Here is a 13,568-nt window from a genome sequence, read left to right as displayed (position 1 = left end):
GGAGGGTGTCATTTTACTCATTTTATTCTGTTTTATTATATTTTTTTTGCTCTATTGTACTTATGGTAATTCTGATTCTTCCTACTGTCCATGGGTCGCACATTTAACATTGCATTAAATATCTATTATTATTTATACATCAATTAGATTAATTTATGATTCAATAATTCTAAATGAGAATCATTTAAACTTTTGAGAACAATGACAGCCTTTAACAAGCCCAAATGGATAAGTTGACTGCTGGCATTGAAGTCATCAATCAGTTGTTTTAAAACTACATTACCCAAAAACTCATTCAAAAAAATTCAACTTTCATCCCATAAATTCTGAAAATCTTTCTAAATATTTTAGTTCCATTAATGCATTTAGACTCTTACCAATTTTTTATACTTTGACTCAAAATGCTGCAGCCAGAGTTCTGATGAAAATGAAAAAGAGAGATCACATCTCGCCTATCCTGGCTTCTCTTCATTGGCTTCCTGTTAAATCCAGAATAGAATTTAAAATCCTCCTTCTCACATATAAAGCCTTAAATGGCCAAGCTCCATCTGATATCAGAGATCTGATTGTTCCTTATGTTCCTAACAGAGCACTTCGCTCTCAATCTGCAGGTTCACTAGTGGTTCCTAGAATTTCTAAAAGTAGAATAGGAGGCAGATCTTTTAGTTATCAGGCTCCTCTCCTGTGGAACCAACTACCAGTTTTAGTCTGTGAGGCAGACACCCTGTCAACTTTTAAGGCTAGGCTTAAAACTTTCCTTTTTGATAAAGCTTCTAGTTAGAGTGGCTCAGGTTATCCTGAGCTATCTCTATAGTTATGCTGCTATAGGCTTAGACTGCTGGAGGACATAGGGACCCCCATTTCATCATTCTGCTTTATTCTATCTCCATTCTCCCACTCTGCAGAATCTGTTAGTTCAATCTCTAACGTTCTGCTCTCTCTGCTTTTCTCATCATATACAAAATACGAAAATCAGATCCCTGCTCGACACTCAACAGGCTCAGGTTTCAGACGTGCATCATTTCAAACACCTATAAATCAGAAACATTTCTTTAGATCTCTAAGTTGCCACTTAATATATAGAGATATAAATATTTCCACATGCAAAATTTCAGCTGGAGCAAACAGTGGGTCACAGACGTTACTTATTGAATGCCCCTCGAATATACAAAAAAAAGCAAAAACAGACTCCTAACAAAGAGCAACTCAGCCATAATTTATTAGCAGATTCTACACATGAACAAAATACCACAGACAAATGATTACACATGCAGATACACTCACGGCTGCACACTAAAATATCCCAGCAGCTGTTAGAAACAACGAGGGTAGAGGACAGCGTCACATCAGACAAAGATGGAGGCAGGTCTCGGTAAAAGCAGGTGTGCTTAACGAGGCTGTGATCATCAGCCCCGCTTTGAATGCTTCAGACACAAAAACAATAAAAACAAACAGCTTTACTGACTCACGATTCTGCTTTTCTCATCCAGGTTATGGTTTCAGCACTAACTATTAAAGAGACAAGCTGTATAGGAGTAGCAGGCTGTTGCTGAGTCATTGAGTCCTTTAGAAAGAGAAATGCCATGTCATCATTATCATCCAAAAGAGACATTTTAATCAGAGTCCTTTTACATAAGTTAAGATATAAAAACAAATACATTCCATCAGTCTGAGCTGGGAGTTTCCATGGTAACCTGTTCACCCGCTCTCACCTGTGAAACATCCAGTCGCTCCCATATTTCGCTTGAACAGACAGAAAACCAAACAACTAAAAAAATTCAGTCTTTCAGAGAGAATTGCTAAAAAGATGCGAGAATAGTAAAAAAAAAAAAAAAAAAAAAAAAAAAAAAAAAGAAAGAAAATCTTTTACCAAGTTAAAATAAGGCCGAGGTGAAAAAAAGACGCGTGTGATCAGACCGGCAGCACGTTGAATGGGAGGACATCTTCAAAACGACTTTTGTAGGTATTAAGGCAGAGAGTTTGTTGCTATGAGGTGGAAAGCTGAGAAGGTCTGCAGAAAAATAAACCTTCAGGTTCGTTTCACACCAAACAACCAAAGCATCACTTCTCCTCCCGTTGCCACAGCGACCAAATATCAGCAACTCTTTGATCCCGCTCATCCTTCTCAGCTGGAAATTGACATTTTATGGCCTTTTAGTTCCTGTTTAAGTGGCAGCTTTATGCTTAGATGAACAAATGGAAAACATTTTTAGAAAAGTAGAGCATTTTAAAAGTAAGACACTAGAAATAAAGACTGTATAAAAAAATCATCCGCTGAGCCAGAAGTGATGAACGATCTGAGGAGGATTTGCTTTTTTTTCTAGAAAATCTTTCCTCTCGTTTGCTAAAACTCCATCCTAAGCACCGATAGGATTGGAATCTACACGGTGAATGTTGCCTTCCTGACGTTTGTGCGTCGCAGGACGTTCATGGTCTGAGCTGAGTCATATGGCTGCAGGTTTCTGTAAACTGGTTCTGCACCAGTAATCTAACATCTAATCTGAATTCATGGCTTTCTTTCCGTTTGTGCAGTAAATATTCGGCCAGTCTTGTGCTTTCAGGGCTGCTTGTTGCTCGGAAACACCAGTTACTAACCAGCGTCTAAACGTGAAACCAGTTCAAGTTGGTCTGCATATTAAAAATGTATAAATATGTCCAACAGCAATGAAATGAGACATGTACCCCAAATACAGGAGGAAAAGAAAAGAGGCTCCTCTCAGGACAATGATTTGGACGGACGTTCTGCTCGTTGGTGGATCAGAGAGCCGGCAGCTGGGATGGTCGTCTCCTTTGGCTCTTAGTAGTTTGGCACCGTTTCCTTAAAGGTAAACCTGAAGCGGGTCCCTCAGGGAGCCGTATGGCTTCATCCACTTCAAATAAAGTTTGAGACCGATGCATCTCTGGCAGGAAGAGGACGGCGTAGCGTGCACAACATCTAAGATGGAAACCTACGACAGACTCTGACAGGAACACCTCATTTATACTCTAAAACCCCAATGAATGGAAAAGCAGCAGAAGCTTTACTGATGAACGAATGAAAAGGGAAGCCATGCGTCAACGACTCCTCTCTGACACTACCATCCGGCTCTGGCGTGGAAGACGGGTCGGGAGCGTGGCTGCGGCGGGCTGGGGTTATCCGACGAGGGACTGGTGCAGTTGTCGTGATTGCCGTTGCCTCGCACCGTGAGCCTTTTACCCTTCTCTTCCTTCATGAAATGCTCCAACATGAGGAGCTTTTCCTTGTGGATCTGAAGGCTGATGTCTTTGGGGATGTCTGGGATAAGCCAGTCTACGAAATCACTCATGAGCATCACCACGTTCTGCAGGGACAGAGAGAGCCTGGGTCAGAGCGGAGAACGTCTCTGGCTGCAGAGCCAGCCACACACAGGAAAAAATCTAAATCTAGATAAGTATTTTTTTCTTAAAATAAGTGCATTTGTTCTTGGATTTAGGAGGCAAAGGAGCCATTTTGCCAATGGAACAAGACAATTTACCCTTAAAATAAGAAAAGACAATTGAAATGTCTTCTTTCAAGTACATATTATCTAATTATCTTATTTTAAAAGTCAAAATACTCATTCAGTTGGCAAAATATCTCATTTACCTCCTCAAATTAAGGTTAAATACACTTAATTTAAGACATTTTTACTTATATCTACATCATTTTTCAAGTGAAGCAAACCCTTACACTGCAAAAATGATCTAAAAATAAGTCAAAATGTCTTAAATTAACAGTATTTCCCCTTAATTTGAGAAGGTAAATGATATAGTTGCCAATGGAATGAGGATTTTTACTCTTAAAGTAAGATAATTCGATAATATGCACTTGAAATAAGACAATGCAGTTGTTTTTTCTTATTATAAGAGGAAATTGTTTGTTCCATTGGCAACGTGTCTCACTTACCTCCTCAATTCAAGAGAAAATGCACTTATTGCGAGAAAAAGTTACTTATTCAGATTTCAATTTTTTGCAGTGTAGAGAAGTTCTCACAGAGGAAATCAGTTGGTTTATCGGCGGCCAATCAAGGCAGACAAGTGACTACAGTCTGATACTTTAAAATAATATGTTTATTTGTAGTGTTTCAGCAAACAGTGTCAATGGTATTAGACAAAACAGAAAAAATACAAAACCTACATAACAGCTCTTACATGGCAGATGATGTAAAAAATGTCTTAAATTAAGTGTATTTATCCTTAATTTCAGTAGGTAAATGAGATGATCTGCCAATCGAATGAGTATTTTACTCTTAAAATAAGATAATTAGATAAAATGCAATTGAAATAAGACAATGCATTTGTGTTTTTTCTTATTTTAAATGTAAATTTTCTTGTTCCAACGCAAAAATGTCTCTTATCTCCTCAATTTAAGAACAAAAAAAAATGTGGTTGAGAAAATGAGCTCAGAGATTCTGATAGACATTTAACAGCGGAACACCTCCGCCCACATTGGTGATGACGCAACAAACTGCTGGCTGATCAGCAGCACAGACCAGCCTTCTTACCATCTCTGCCAGCAGGGCTGGACCATGAAATGTCCTTTTTAGGTTTCCATGATCCAACTGGGCGACTTCAACTCCCCGCACTGGAGGGGCGCGATTAGGAGGCGTGGATGCTCTGCTCTGAACCTTAGTGGCATTCTATGATTGGATCTTTGTGCTAGTCAGTAATGATCCCCGTGTTGAAGCATGAGGATGGCGCCAGGACACCGTGGGTCGGTGGTCAAAGATGGACGATCATCATGGCCTTTACGGAGCAGCTGAAGGGGCCCAGCTGACTTCTCTTTTTTTTTTTTTTATCAGATGATTCATAGACGGATCACTGCTGCGCGGTCTACGTTTCTACCCTCACCTACGGTTATTATTCTGGATCAAAACCCAAAGAACCAGATCCTGGATCCAGGGAGGCGGGGCTCTCCCTTATGCTTGGCTTATACCCGTCTCATCGCAGTGAAAACAGAGCGCGCCAAAAATTAAGCAGTCATGCCTTCCCTTACCCCGAACTAAAACCACGAGCGCCAGCCTCGTTCCAAATAGAGGGGGAGAGGGGGGATATGAAGTTGAAGGAACTTCATATCCCATGAATGAACATGGTTGCCTGAACCGAGCTGAAATGGTGCAGAAGGTTCCAGAGGAACGGTGCGGTTAGATGCAGAGTAGTTGCTGTTCAGTCAGTGAGTTTGTGGTAAAAACAAGGATTTCTGTTTCCATCACATTCAACATAAAGTCTGAAACAACTACCCACAGTATACAATGCATTCAGCTTTTATTTAGAAGAACAATGTTTTAATATATGTTAGATAAAAAAAAAAAAAAGAAAGGTCCACATCGTCAAGTCTCTCTGCGGATAAATCTATCATTTTTTTCCAACCATCATAAATGCACCAATTATTCTTTAGTAATCACAAATTCTTAAATAAACAATAATGTGGTCGGCCATTTTGGAAGTGTGACATTAACTTTCTTGTCTTTTTTAGGAAAAAGAATAGAAAAGGTGAGTCAGTCTTTAAAGAAGTATCTGCAGCGTCTAATGTCTAATGCTACGTTCACACCAAAAGCAGCAAGAGCAGCAAAAACGCGCGTGCTGCTTCATTTTTGATGATGTACAAGTTTAGTTCTGACACGCAGCTAGAGCAGCAAAGCTGCTTCAGCTGTGCGGTGGAAAAAGTGGTTCTGATGCGCGTTGGGCAGACCTACCCAATCCTGCAAAGGACTGGGTAGGTCTTTGGCAGTTAAATATACTGTGATCAGTGGGAATAAAGTAGTTTTAATGTTTTTAGGTGAGAAAGTCCTCCTGAAAACATGGTCTGTGCAGTCAGTTCATCCAGATTACCATCCTGCCTTCAAAGATTATTTTGCTGTCGGAGCCGCTCAGACCCCCACATACCGGCGCTGCGCTGTCAGTAGGAATCCCATTCAACAGCAGCCTCTGGCCGGGTCGCCTCCTCGTGGTTTGCTGCAGCGGCTGGAAAGCGGTTTTCATGAACGTAATCCAAATTGCAGGCAGCAGGATAATAAAAGCCAACATATTCTGCCGGCAGGTTTCTAGATTTGAAGTTAATTTAGGCGTTAATAAACTGTTTCAGAGGAGTGATCATAGCGCTCTGCATCAGCAGTGCTGTGTCTGACTCCCTGCCAGCTTCTCTGATTGGTTGATGCGGCGCGTCCAGCAGCTTAAGTTAAATTTTTCCATCCCGAGCAGCAGCTGCGTTTGCGGTCCGCTGCGCGCATCAGATGCTCAAGTGCTCCCGACGCGCTGCTTCAGCTGCTGGAACGCGCTACACTTGCTGCTCAAAACGCCCTGCAGGACGGTTTGCTGCGCCTGGACGCGCGTCAAACATTGACTTTGTATGTAAACTAGCTGCTCCTGCTGCCTTTGCTGCTTTTGGTGTGAACGTAGCATAAAGTCTATAAAGGAATTTTTGATGATTAGGTCATGGAATGATAAATGTGTTGTTGGTGTTTACCTGGAAGATGATGACGAAGGCGAGGCGGATAGCTAGAATGCACCAGAACTCCTTGGAGAGGGAATATGCAGTGTCAGACCAGGGAGGATCTCTATAGTCCTTATACCTGCATGGAGGAAAACATTCACATTCATGACTTAGACAACTTTTATTCTCATTTTGAATACACAGACTGTATTAAAAAAAAATTCCTTTGGTAAAGCTTTCATGAGATTTCAATGCAGTAGTGATCAAATGTAAACAATGTGGGAGAAAAAAACATGGTGGAAAAAATGTTTTGATATGGAAGTTCAGAGCATCACACTGATAACACCAAAATACGCAGTTTTTTCGGTCAGCATCTTGATTCACATGTCCCAGCTAATATATGCAACGGTTGAAATCAGAATCATTGCAGAGTAGTGGTGACTGTTACAGGTTGTAGAGCGAATGTCCGTGTCCTAGTCCGTTCCTGAGAAGAACCCAGGACAGTCTGGACTCTGGGAGAACAGGAGCACATAGAATAAATCTGGATCAATTGGAACAGAAGCGTACTGATGACATCACCACATTCAAAGCTCATCTGGATGATCATTTTGCCAAATAAAACGATCATACCCCCATCAGAGCCAGCGGTACTTTACACACAGCTATGCAGAGTAAGGGCTGCTGCAGACGAGCTAACGTTAGCCTAAGAGCTTCGCTGGTTGCCGCGGTCCTCTTAACTTCAGAACATTTTTTTTAAATTACGCATTAAATCAGTAAATGGGCCATATAGTCAAGCTTGAAGTATAATGTTCTCGCCTCAAATGATCTGAAAACATATTTTTATAGAACAACAGCAACAGAAAAGAGAACTTTTGACTTAATACTCTGAGCTCTGTGAGGGCTCCATTGAAAGGAGACGGAGGAGACTCATCCACGACCTCCGACACTAAACTCTCCTCCTCTTGCATGTTTCCGCTGTCCATAGCGTTCCTTGACAGTGTCGTTTCTAAGTCACCAATTTAGTGCTACTTGGTCCCAATGGAATTTCCCATTGGGAACCTACTAGCACTAAGATGCTAACTGGTTAGCAAGATACTTCCGACAAACCGGCCACAACCAAAGTTGCTTGTGAACCTTCCACCACAACAATCCCGCCCCCTTGATAATCGACCAATCACATTCACTTTATTCACTCTTGAAAAGTCGGGCACCACTCAGGAGAAATCAGAAACGTTTGAAACAGCCGCTTCCCTACGACTTTAAGAGATTTTTAACAGTTCAGCTGTCTGATGGCGGTGGGGAAGAAGCTGTTGCAGAATCTCACTCATCTCATCTCTCCCCCTAAGACTTTAATGTCTTTCCAAATCCAAAGGGAAACACTTTGCTGTAGTGAATCAGCTGAATGAAACCTTACCTGCAGATTTTCACCTCGTAACCCAGGTGGTCTGGTTCCTGTGGCGCCGTACCCGGCTCAAAGTCATTGACGTTGAAATAGGACAAGGTGTGGTTGACGAAGCCGTGCATCGTCCCGTCACGACTGTACTGGTACTGGTAGACGAGCCGAGGGATGAAGTCGGAAGTGAAGGCAATGACAAAAGCCTGGAAGGGAAAAACGCTCTTTATAAACGGCAGAGGTTGATGCAAACAAACTGCAAAAACTAATTCTACCAATACCCATAGGATGGCATAGTACCCTTTCACCTACAGTTGAAGTAAGGATGGATGTAATATAAAGCCTCTATGTTATGGAGAAACTAACTGCATCAATAAGATTGGACATAGAGAAATGTAACGATGTCTGGGTCAGGGTTATGTTAGGGCCTGTGAGCTGATGGGAGGTAAAGGTTATTCTGTGGAGGTAGTAAGGTGGATAATTGGTGAAATAAGCAAAAAGACTAAGCAAATGAGTTCAGTTATTACTGTATTCTTTTATTTTTCATTACTTTAAATGTGTGGTCAAGTCTTGGTTTGCATTGTTTCTCAGTTTAATTACAATGTTGGTCACTTGAGCTTGTCTATTTAACTTGAACTAAGGTGACTGTATGTATCAGTGAAGAAGGCAATAATGAAAAAAAGGCAAAAAAAGTAGTTTTTCTTAAAATAAGTGCATTTGTTCTGTTCTTAACTAGATTTCGATTTTTTCCAGTGTAGAGAATGGGCCCAAACAAATCGCCTGGCTTTACAAGCTTCCTTTCTGTCCCACAGCTCCTTGTCTTACAGCTTTATTCCTGCATAAGCTTCCCAAATAAAGGTGAAGAAGACTTACGTTAACGATGACCGCTACCTTGCTGAGGCCCCTCAGGAGGTTATACCAGATACCTGTGAAAACAGAGAGCTGTCGATGAAGACTCCCAGACATGTTAGTGGACAGTAGTGACACAACCTAACCCTCTGACTCAGTGGTGCCACCAGGGGCTGGCCAGGGTATTGCACAATGCGGCCATGGCCCACTGGCCAGTGTAAATTGTAGCATCAGTTAAGCATTTCATCCCATTCTGCACAGCCAGTGACGTAACATCAAAAATCTATCAAAGATTACATTGCAAATACATTTACTGGCCCAGCCCTAATAGTAAGCTGGAGTTCAGTATAACCAGCATACCTATAGTCAATATACATGCCCAAGGCATCAGATTTACATTTATCCCTTTAGTTTTGTCCGAAAAATAGTGTTTAAACTACCTCTAAGGGCGCGTATCCCTTTAGTCATGTACAAAAAATAAAACAATTTAAGGTCAGTCAGGTCTGTTTTTCATAAACGGATAAACGGGTATTGACTATGGGTACTTTGGTCTGCTGGTATTAAAACACAGCAGAGCAGGGATTTGGTTAGAGTGCATTTCCTTTCATCCAGCCCAGCTCATCCTAAAACTGAGTGTTTGGCTCTCATGGCATTACAGGCTGAGCGTCAGTAGATGCTGTTGAGATTAAAACAGAATTCTGAGCAGAAATGGAGGCCACTCAGCCACATATGAAAGCCATTTCAGAGAAACACAGGAGAGAAAAGCAAAACAAGCTGCTGCTGTTCTCTGCAGGTAGGTCTGAGCTCCTGGCCTCCAGCGTTTGTTTAAAAAGTAGAACTTATCATTTTAATAAGTTGACTTTGTCCCAGTGCATGTGCTCGTCCTAAATAAATCCTGTCCTCCTGTCTTTCTGACGGACAGAAAGGATACAGCTCATATCAAACTGAAGTTTGGTTGCTTTTTTGTATCCCCACCATCCTGTTTTCAGTGAACTGAGTGTTATGATGTCCTGGTACCACCAGATGGAGCTCATCACGTCCTCAAATGAGAAGGCAGGGTCTGAAAAGTCTTCATCTGGGGGAGGTTACCGTGGGAACGGATATACATGAGGTGGAAACCTGCTATCCTCTAAAAAATCCCCAAATTTACTTTGTAATCCTCTGACAGCGTATTTTTGATTTCTGAATTTTCTTCCTCCTGAGCAGCTCAGACTCAACCTGTTCCTAAACAGAGACAGCAAAGCAGAAACTGTGGCAGGAAGCTGTTTGGATCCAAACATGTCTTCCACTTTATCAGCCCAGACTTTAAAAACAACAAACACACACCGATGTCCTTGGCTTTGGCTGCAATCGGTCTGCGCAGCTCCATCACGAACTTCTTAGCATCCAGACGGATTTCAATGATGTTATTTAGAAGAGCGAAGAGCGGCGCCAGAGGGAAGGACGCCACGAAGAGAGTCACCATGCCGAACTGGATAACTGGGGAGACACGAGACAGCAGCTGAAATGCATCAGAGTGAAAAGGAGGCGAGTGAAAAAAGCAAAAAGGAGAGAAAAGAGGAAAAAGAAAGAAAAGGAATAAAGAGGAGAGTGAAAAACAGTGAAAAGAAAGACTGAAAAGGAGATAAAATACTGAAAAGAGGAGAGTGAAAAGGAGGTAAAAGAGTGAAAGTATACTGCAGGAGACAGGCTGTTCAGATGTAGGTCAAATTTTAAACTCCACAAAAATCCGACAAATTCAATCTGTTCTAAAATAGCAAAGTATAAATTGTTTCTGAGCAGGTTTTAGTCTCCAAATTCTTTTTTTTTTACGCTATTAGAAGATAAACAAATGTAGAAATATTAGGAAGTAGGAGGATTATTTTTAATAAAAGGGATTAGCACCTGGGATCGTCTGGATTATCTGCTGTTAATCCCTCAGTCTGTGGTTTCCTTTAATCCCTAACACTGATTTCCTGTGGATGAAATGTGGCTTTGAGGAAAAGTTCAGTTCTGACTTTTTTTTTTTTTTGGTTGTAAAAACTCAAAAAATGCTGGAGGAACCCTGAGAGGGTCTGGAGATACAGACTGTTATCATTTCCAGTGGACACATGAATAAAATCTATTTTTATTTATCTACTTTATTCTTCATGACAGACAACATAATCTTACTGACTTAGACGGTCCAACTTTAAGAGATTTAATGGAAAAGAAACAACAAAGACTTAGAAGTTGACTTCAGGCTTCTAGAAGAGTCATTTTAAATAGTCTGAAGCTGATTGGCTGTTGAACAAGTGACTCCGAGAAGCTCCTCCTCCTTCCTCCCGACACAGACTGTTTAAACGTCAAAATGAGGATGGATTTTAAATGATCGTACCGATCCTGACTCCTAACACAGGACGACAGAGGAAGAATGCTGCAAAAATATAAACGCGTCATTTTTTCTTAAATTAGTGCATTTGTTCTTGGATTGAGGAGGTAGTGAGAACTTCGCCAATGGAACATGACAATTTACATTTAAAATAAGAAAAAAAATTGCATTGTCTTATTTCTAGTTTATATTATCTAATTATCTTATTTTAAGAGTAAAACACTCAATTTATTGGCAGATCATCTTATTTAACTGCTCAGACTAATGATGCACTTAATTTAAGACATCTTTACTTGTATCTAGATTATTTTTGCAGTGAAGAACTAGGATCAGCGTTATTATGACCTGACTAGAGTTAACTAAGGCTGAGTTTAGACCTGACTAGAGTTAACTCAGGCTGAGTTTAGACCTGACTAGAGTTAACTCGGGCTGAGTTTAGACCTGACTAGAGTTAACTCGGGCTGAGTTTAGACCTGACTAGAGTTAACTCAGGCTGAGTTTAAACCTGACTAGAGTTAACTCAGGATGAGTTTAGACCTGACTAGAGTTAACTCAGGCTGAGTTTAGAGCTGACTAGAGTTGACTCAGGCTGAGTTTAGAGCTGACTAGAGTTGACTCAGGCTGAGTTTAAACCTGACTAGAGTTAACTCAGGCTGAGTTTAAACCTGACTAGAGTTTACTCAGGCTGAGTTTAGAGCTGACTAGAGTTAACTCAGGCTGAGTTTAGAGCTGACTAGACTTAACTCAGGCTGAGTTTAGAGCTGACTAGAGTTAACTCAGGCTGAGTTTAGAGCTTACTAGAGTTAACTCAGGCTGAGTTTAGAGCTTACTAGAGTTAACATGGTGAGAGTCCATCTGCAACATGAAGACTCAGCAGCAATGAGGAGCTGCAGGTTTATGCCAATCCCTGCAGCTGGCCCAGGGTTTGTTATGACCAAGACAAAATACTCTCATATCCTGAGGTGAGAACATGCATCAGCATCATGAGCAGCGGTACTCACTCATCTCCATGTACTCCGGGTTGATGCTAACAAACGGACCCAGGATGTTATCCTTCTCGTAGCGCTTCAGGGTTTTGTTGAAGTCCTCCTCTTGCTTGGAGGTCATGGCTGACTTCCTCTTCCGCATCAGTTTCTTTATCTTCCTGGACAGAGCGAGAAGCGATGGTGGACGTTAAACATTTAGGCTCAGCTGAGCTGCTCTGCATCCAACACCGGATCCAGAGGATTTCTGATGAGGAAACAGGAATTTCTGACCCAATGAAGCCAATAAAAAGCAAGGAATTAGCATAAAGGAGAGGAGATTATCAATGGAAGTTCCTCTGGTTAGCTGTGAATGTGAAGATTTGAATTGAGCCACTCCACACGTGTTGGCAGCTCCTCAGCTTTTATCAGAGCTTTCTTCACCAACCTCATTCAAACACAGAGCCATTAAAGCAACCGCTGAACCCGAGGAGCCTGAGACCCTCGGTCTGATCAGGAGAGCCAAGAGAAACCCTAAATCTTTCTTTCTAAACATTCCAAAAAGTTAAAAAACAATCCAATGGACTTTGTTTTCCAAGTTTTAAGGTGTTTTGCTTCCATCCAGGAAGCTTTTCAATTCTAAATGTCTGCTTTAGTGTGGAGTTCCAGGCTTTTATAGAGTAGTCCAACAAAGCCCTTGTTGCCCTGGCTGACCTGGCGAGATATTGAACGGGGAACAAAACATCTGGCGAGATATTGCACGGGGAACAAAACATCTGGCGAGATATTGGAAGGGGAACAAAACATCTTGAGAGATTTATTGCACGGGGAACAAAACATCTGGCGAGATATTGCACGGGGAAGCAAACATCTGGTGAGATATTGCACGGGGAACAAAACATCTGGCGAGATATTGCACGGGGAACAAAACATCTGGCGAGATATTGGACGGGGAACAAAACATCTGGCGAGATATTGGAAGGGGAACAAAACATCTGGCGAGATATTGGAAGGGGAACAAAACATCTGGCGAGATATTGGAAGGGGAACAAAACATCTTGAGAGATATTGCACGGGGAACAAAACATCTGGTGATATATTGCACGGGGAACAAAACATCTGGCGAGATATTGCACGGGAAACAAAACATCTGGTGAGATATTGCATGGGGAACAAAACATCTGGCGAGATATTGGAAGGGGAACAAAACATCTTGAGAGATATTGCACGGGGAACAAAATATCTGGCGAGATATTGCACGGGGAACAAAACATCTGGCGAGATATTGGAAGGGGAACAAAACATCTTGAGAGATATTGCACGGGGAACAAAACATCTGGTGAGATATTGCACGGGGAACAAAACATCTGGCGAGATATTGCACGGGAACAAAACATCTGGCGAGATATTGCACAGGGAACAAAACATTTGGCGAGATATTGCACGGGGAACAAAACATCTGGTGAGATATTGCACGGGGAACAAAACATCTGGCGAGATATTGGAAGGGGAACAAAACATTTTGTGAGATATTGCACGGGGAACAAAACATCTGGTGAGATATTGCACGGGGAACAAAACATC

General features: G+C 41.5%; 1 protein-coding gene across 2 annotated transcripts in view; it reads right to left on the bottom strand.

The window, feature by feature from the left end:
- Positions 1 to 1,189: 1,189 nt before the first annotated feature.
- ano1a (anoctamin 1, calcium activated chloride channel a) overlaps positions 1,190 to 13,568 on the bottom strand; it is a 72,583-nt gene continuing 60,204 nt past the window's right edge. For both annotated transcript variants that reach the window (XM_038269213.1, XM_038269214.1), the window contains 6 exons: positions 12,024 to 12,166; positions 9,999 to 10,151; positions 8,697 to 8,749; positions 7,845 to 8,029; positions 6,464 to 6,569; positions 1,190 to 3,320 (listed from right to left, as the gene is read on the bottom strand). In XM_038269213.1, coding sequence (XP_038125141.1) covers positions 3,075 to 3,320; positions 6,464 to 6,569; positions 7,845 to 8,029; positions 8,697 to 8,749; positions 9,999 to 10,151; positions 12,024 to 12,166 — 886 coding nt within the window. In that variant the 3' untranslated portion in view covers positions 1,190 to 3,074. The remainder of the gene's footprint in view (positions 3,321 to 6,463; positions 6,570 to 7,844; positions 8,030 to 8,696; positions 8,750 to 9,998; positions 10,152 to 12,023; positions 12,167 to 13,568) is intronic.

Source organism: Cyprinodon tularosa, unplaced genomic scaffold, assembly GCF_016077235.1.
Source record: "Cyprinodon tularosa strain WSP-4 unplaced genomic scaffold, ASM1607723v1 ctg724, whole genome shotgun sequence".
In the NCBI taxonomy this organism is placed as follows: domain Eukaryota; kingdom Metazoa; phylum Chordata; class Actinopteri; order Cyprinodontiformes; family Cyprinodontidae; genus Cyprinodon; species Cyprinodon tularosa.
The sequence above is the reverse complement of the archived record's forward strand: the minus strand, read 5'-3'. Positions and strand labels throughout refer to the sequence as shown.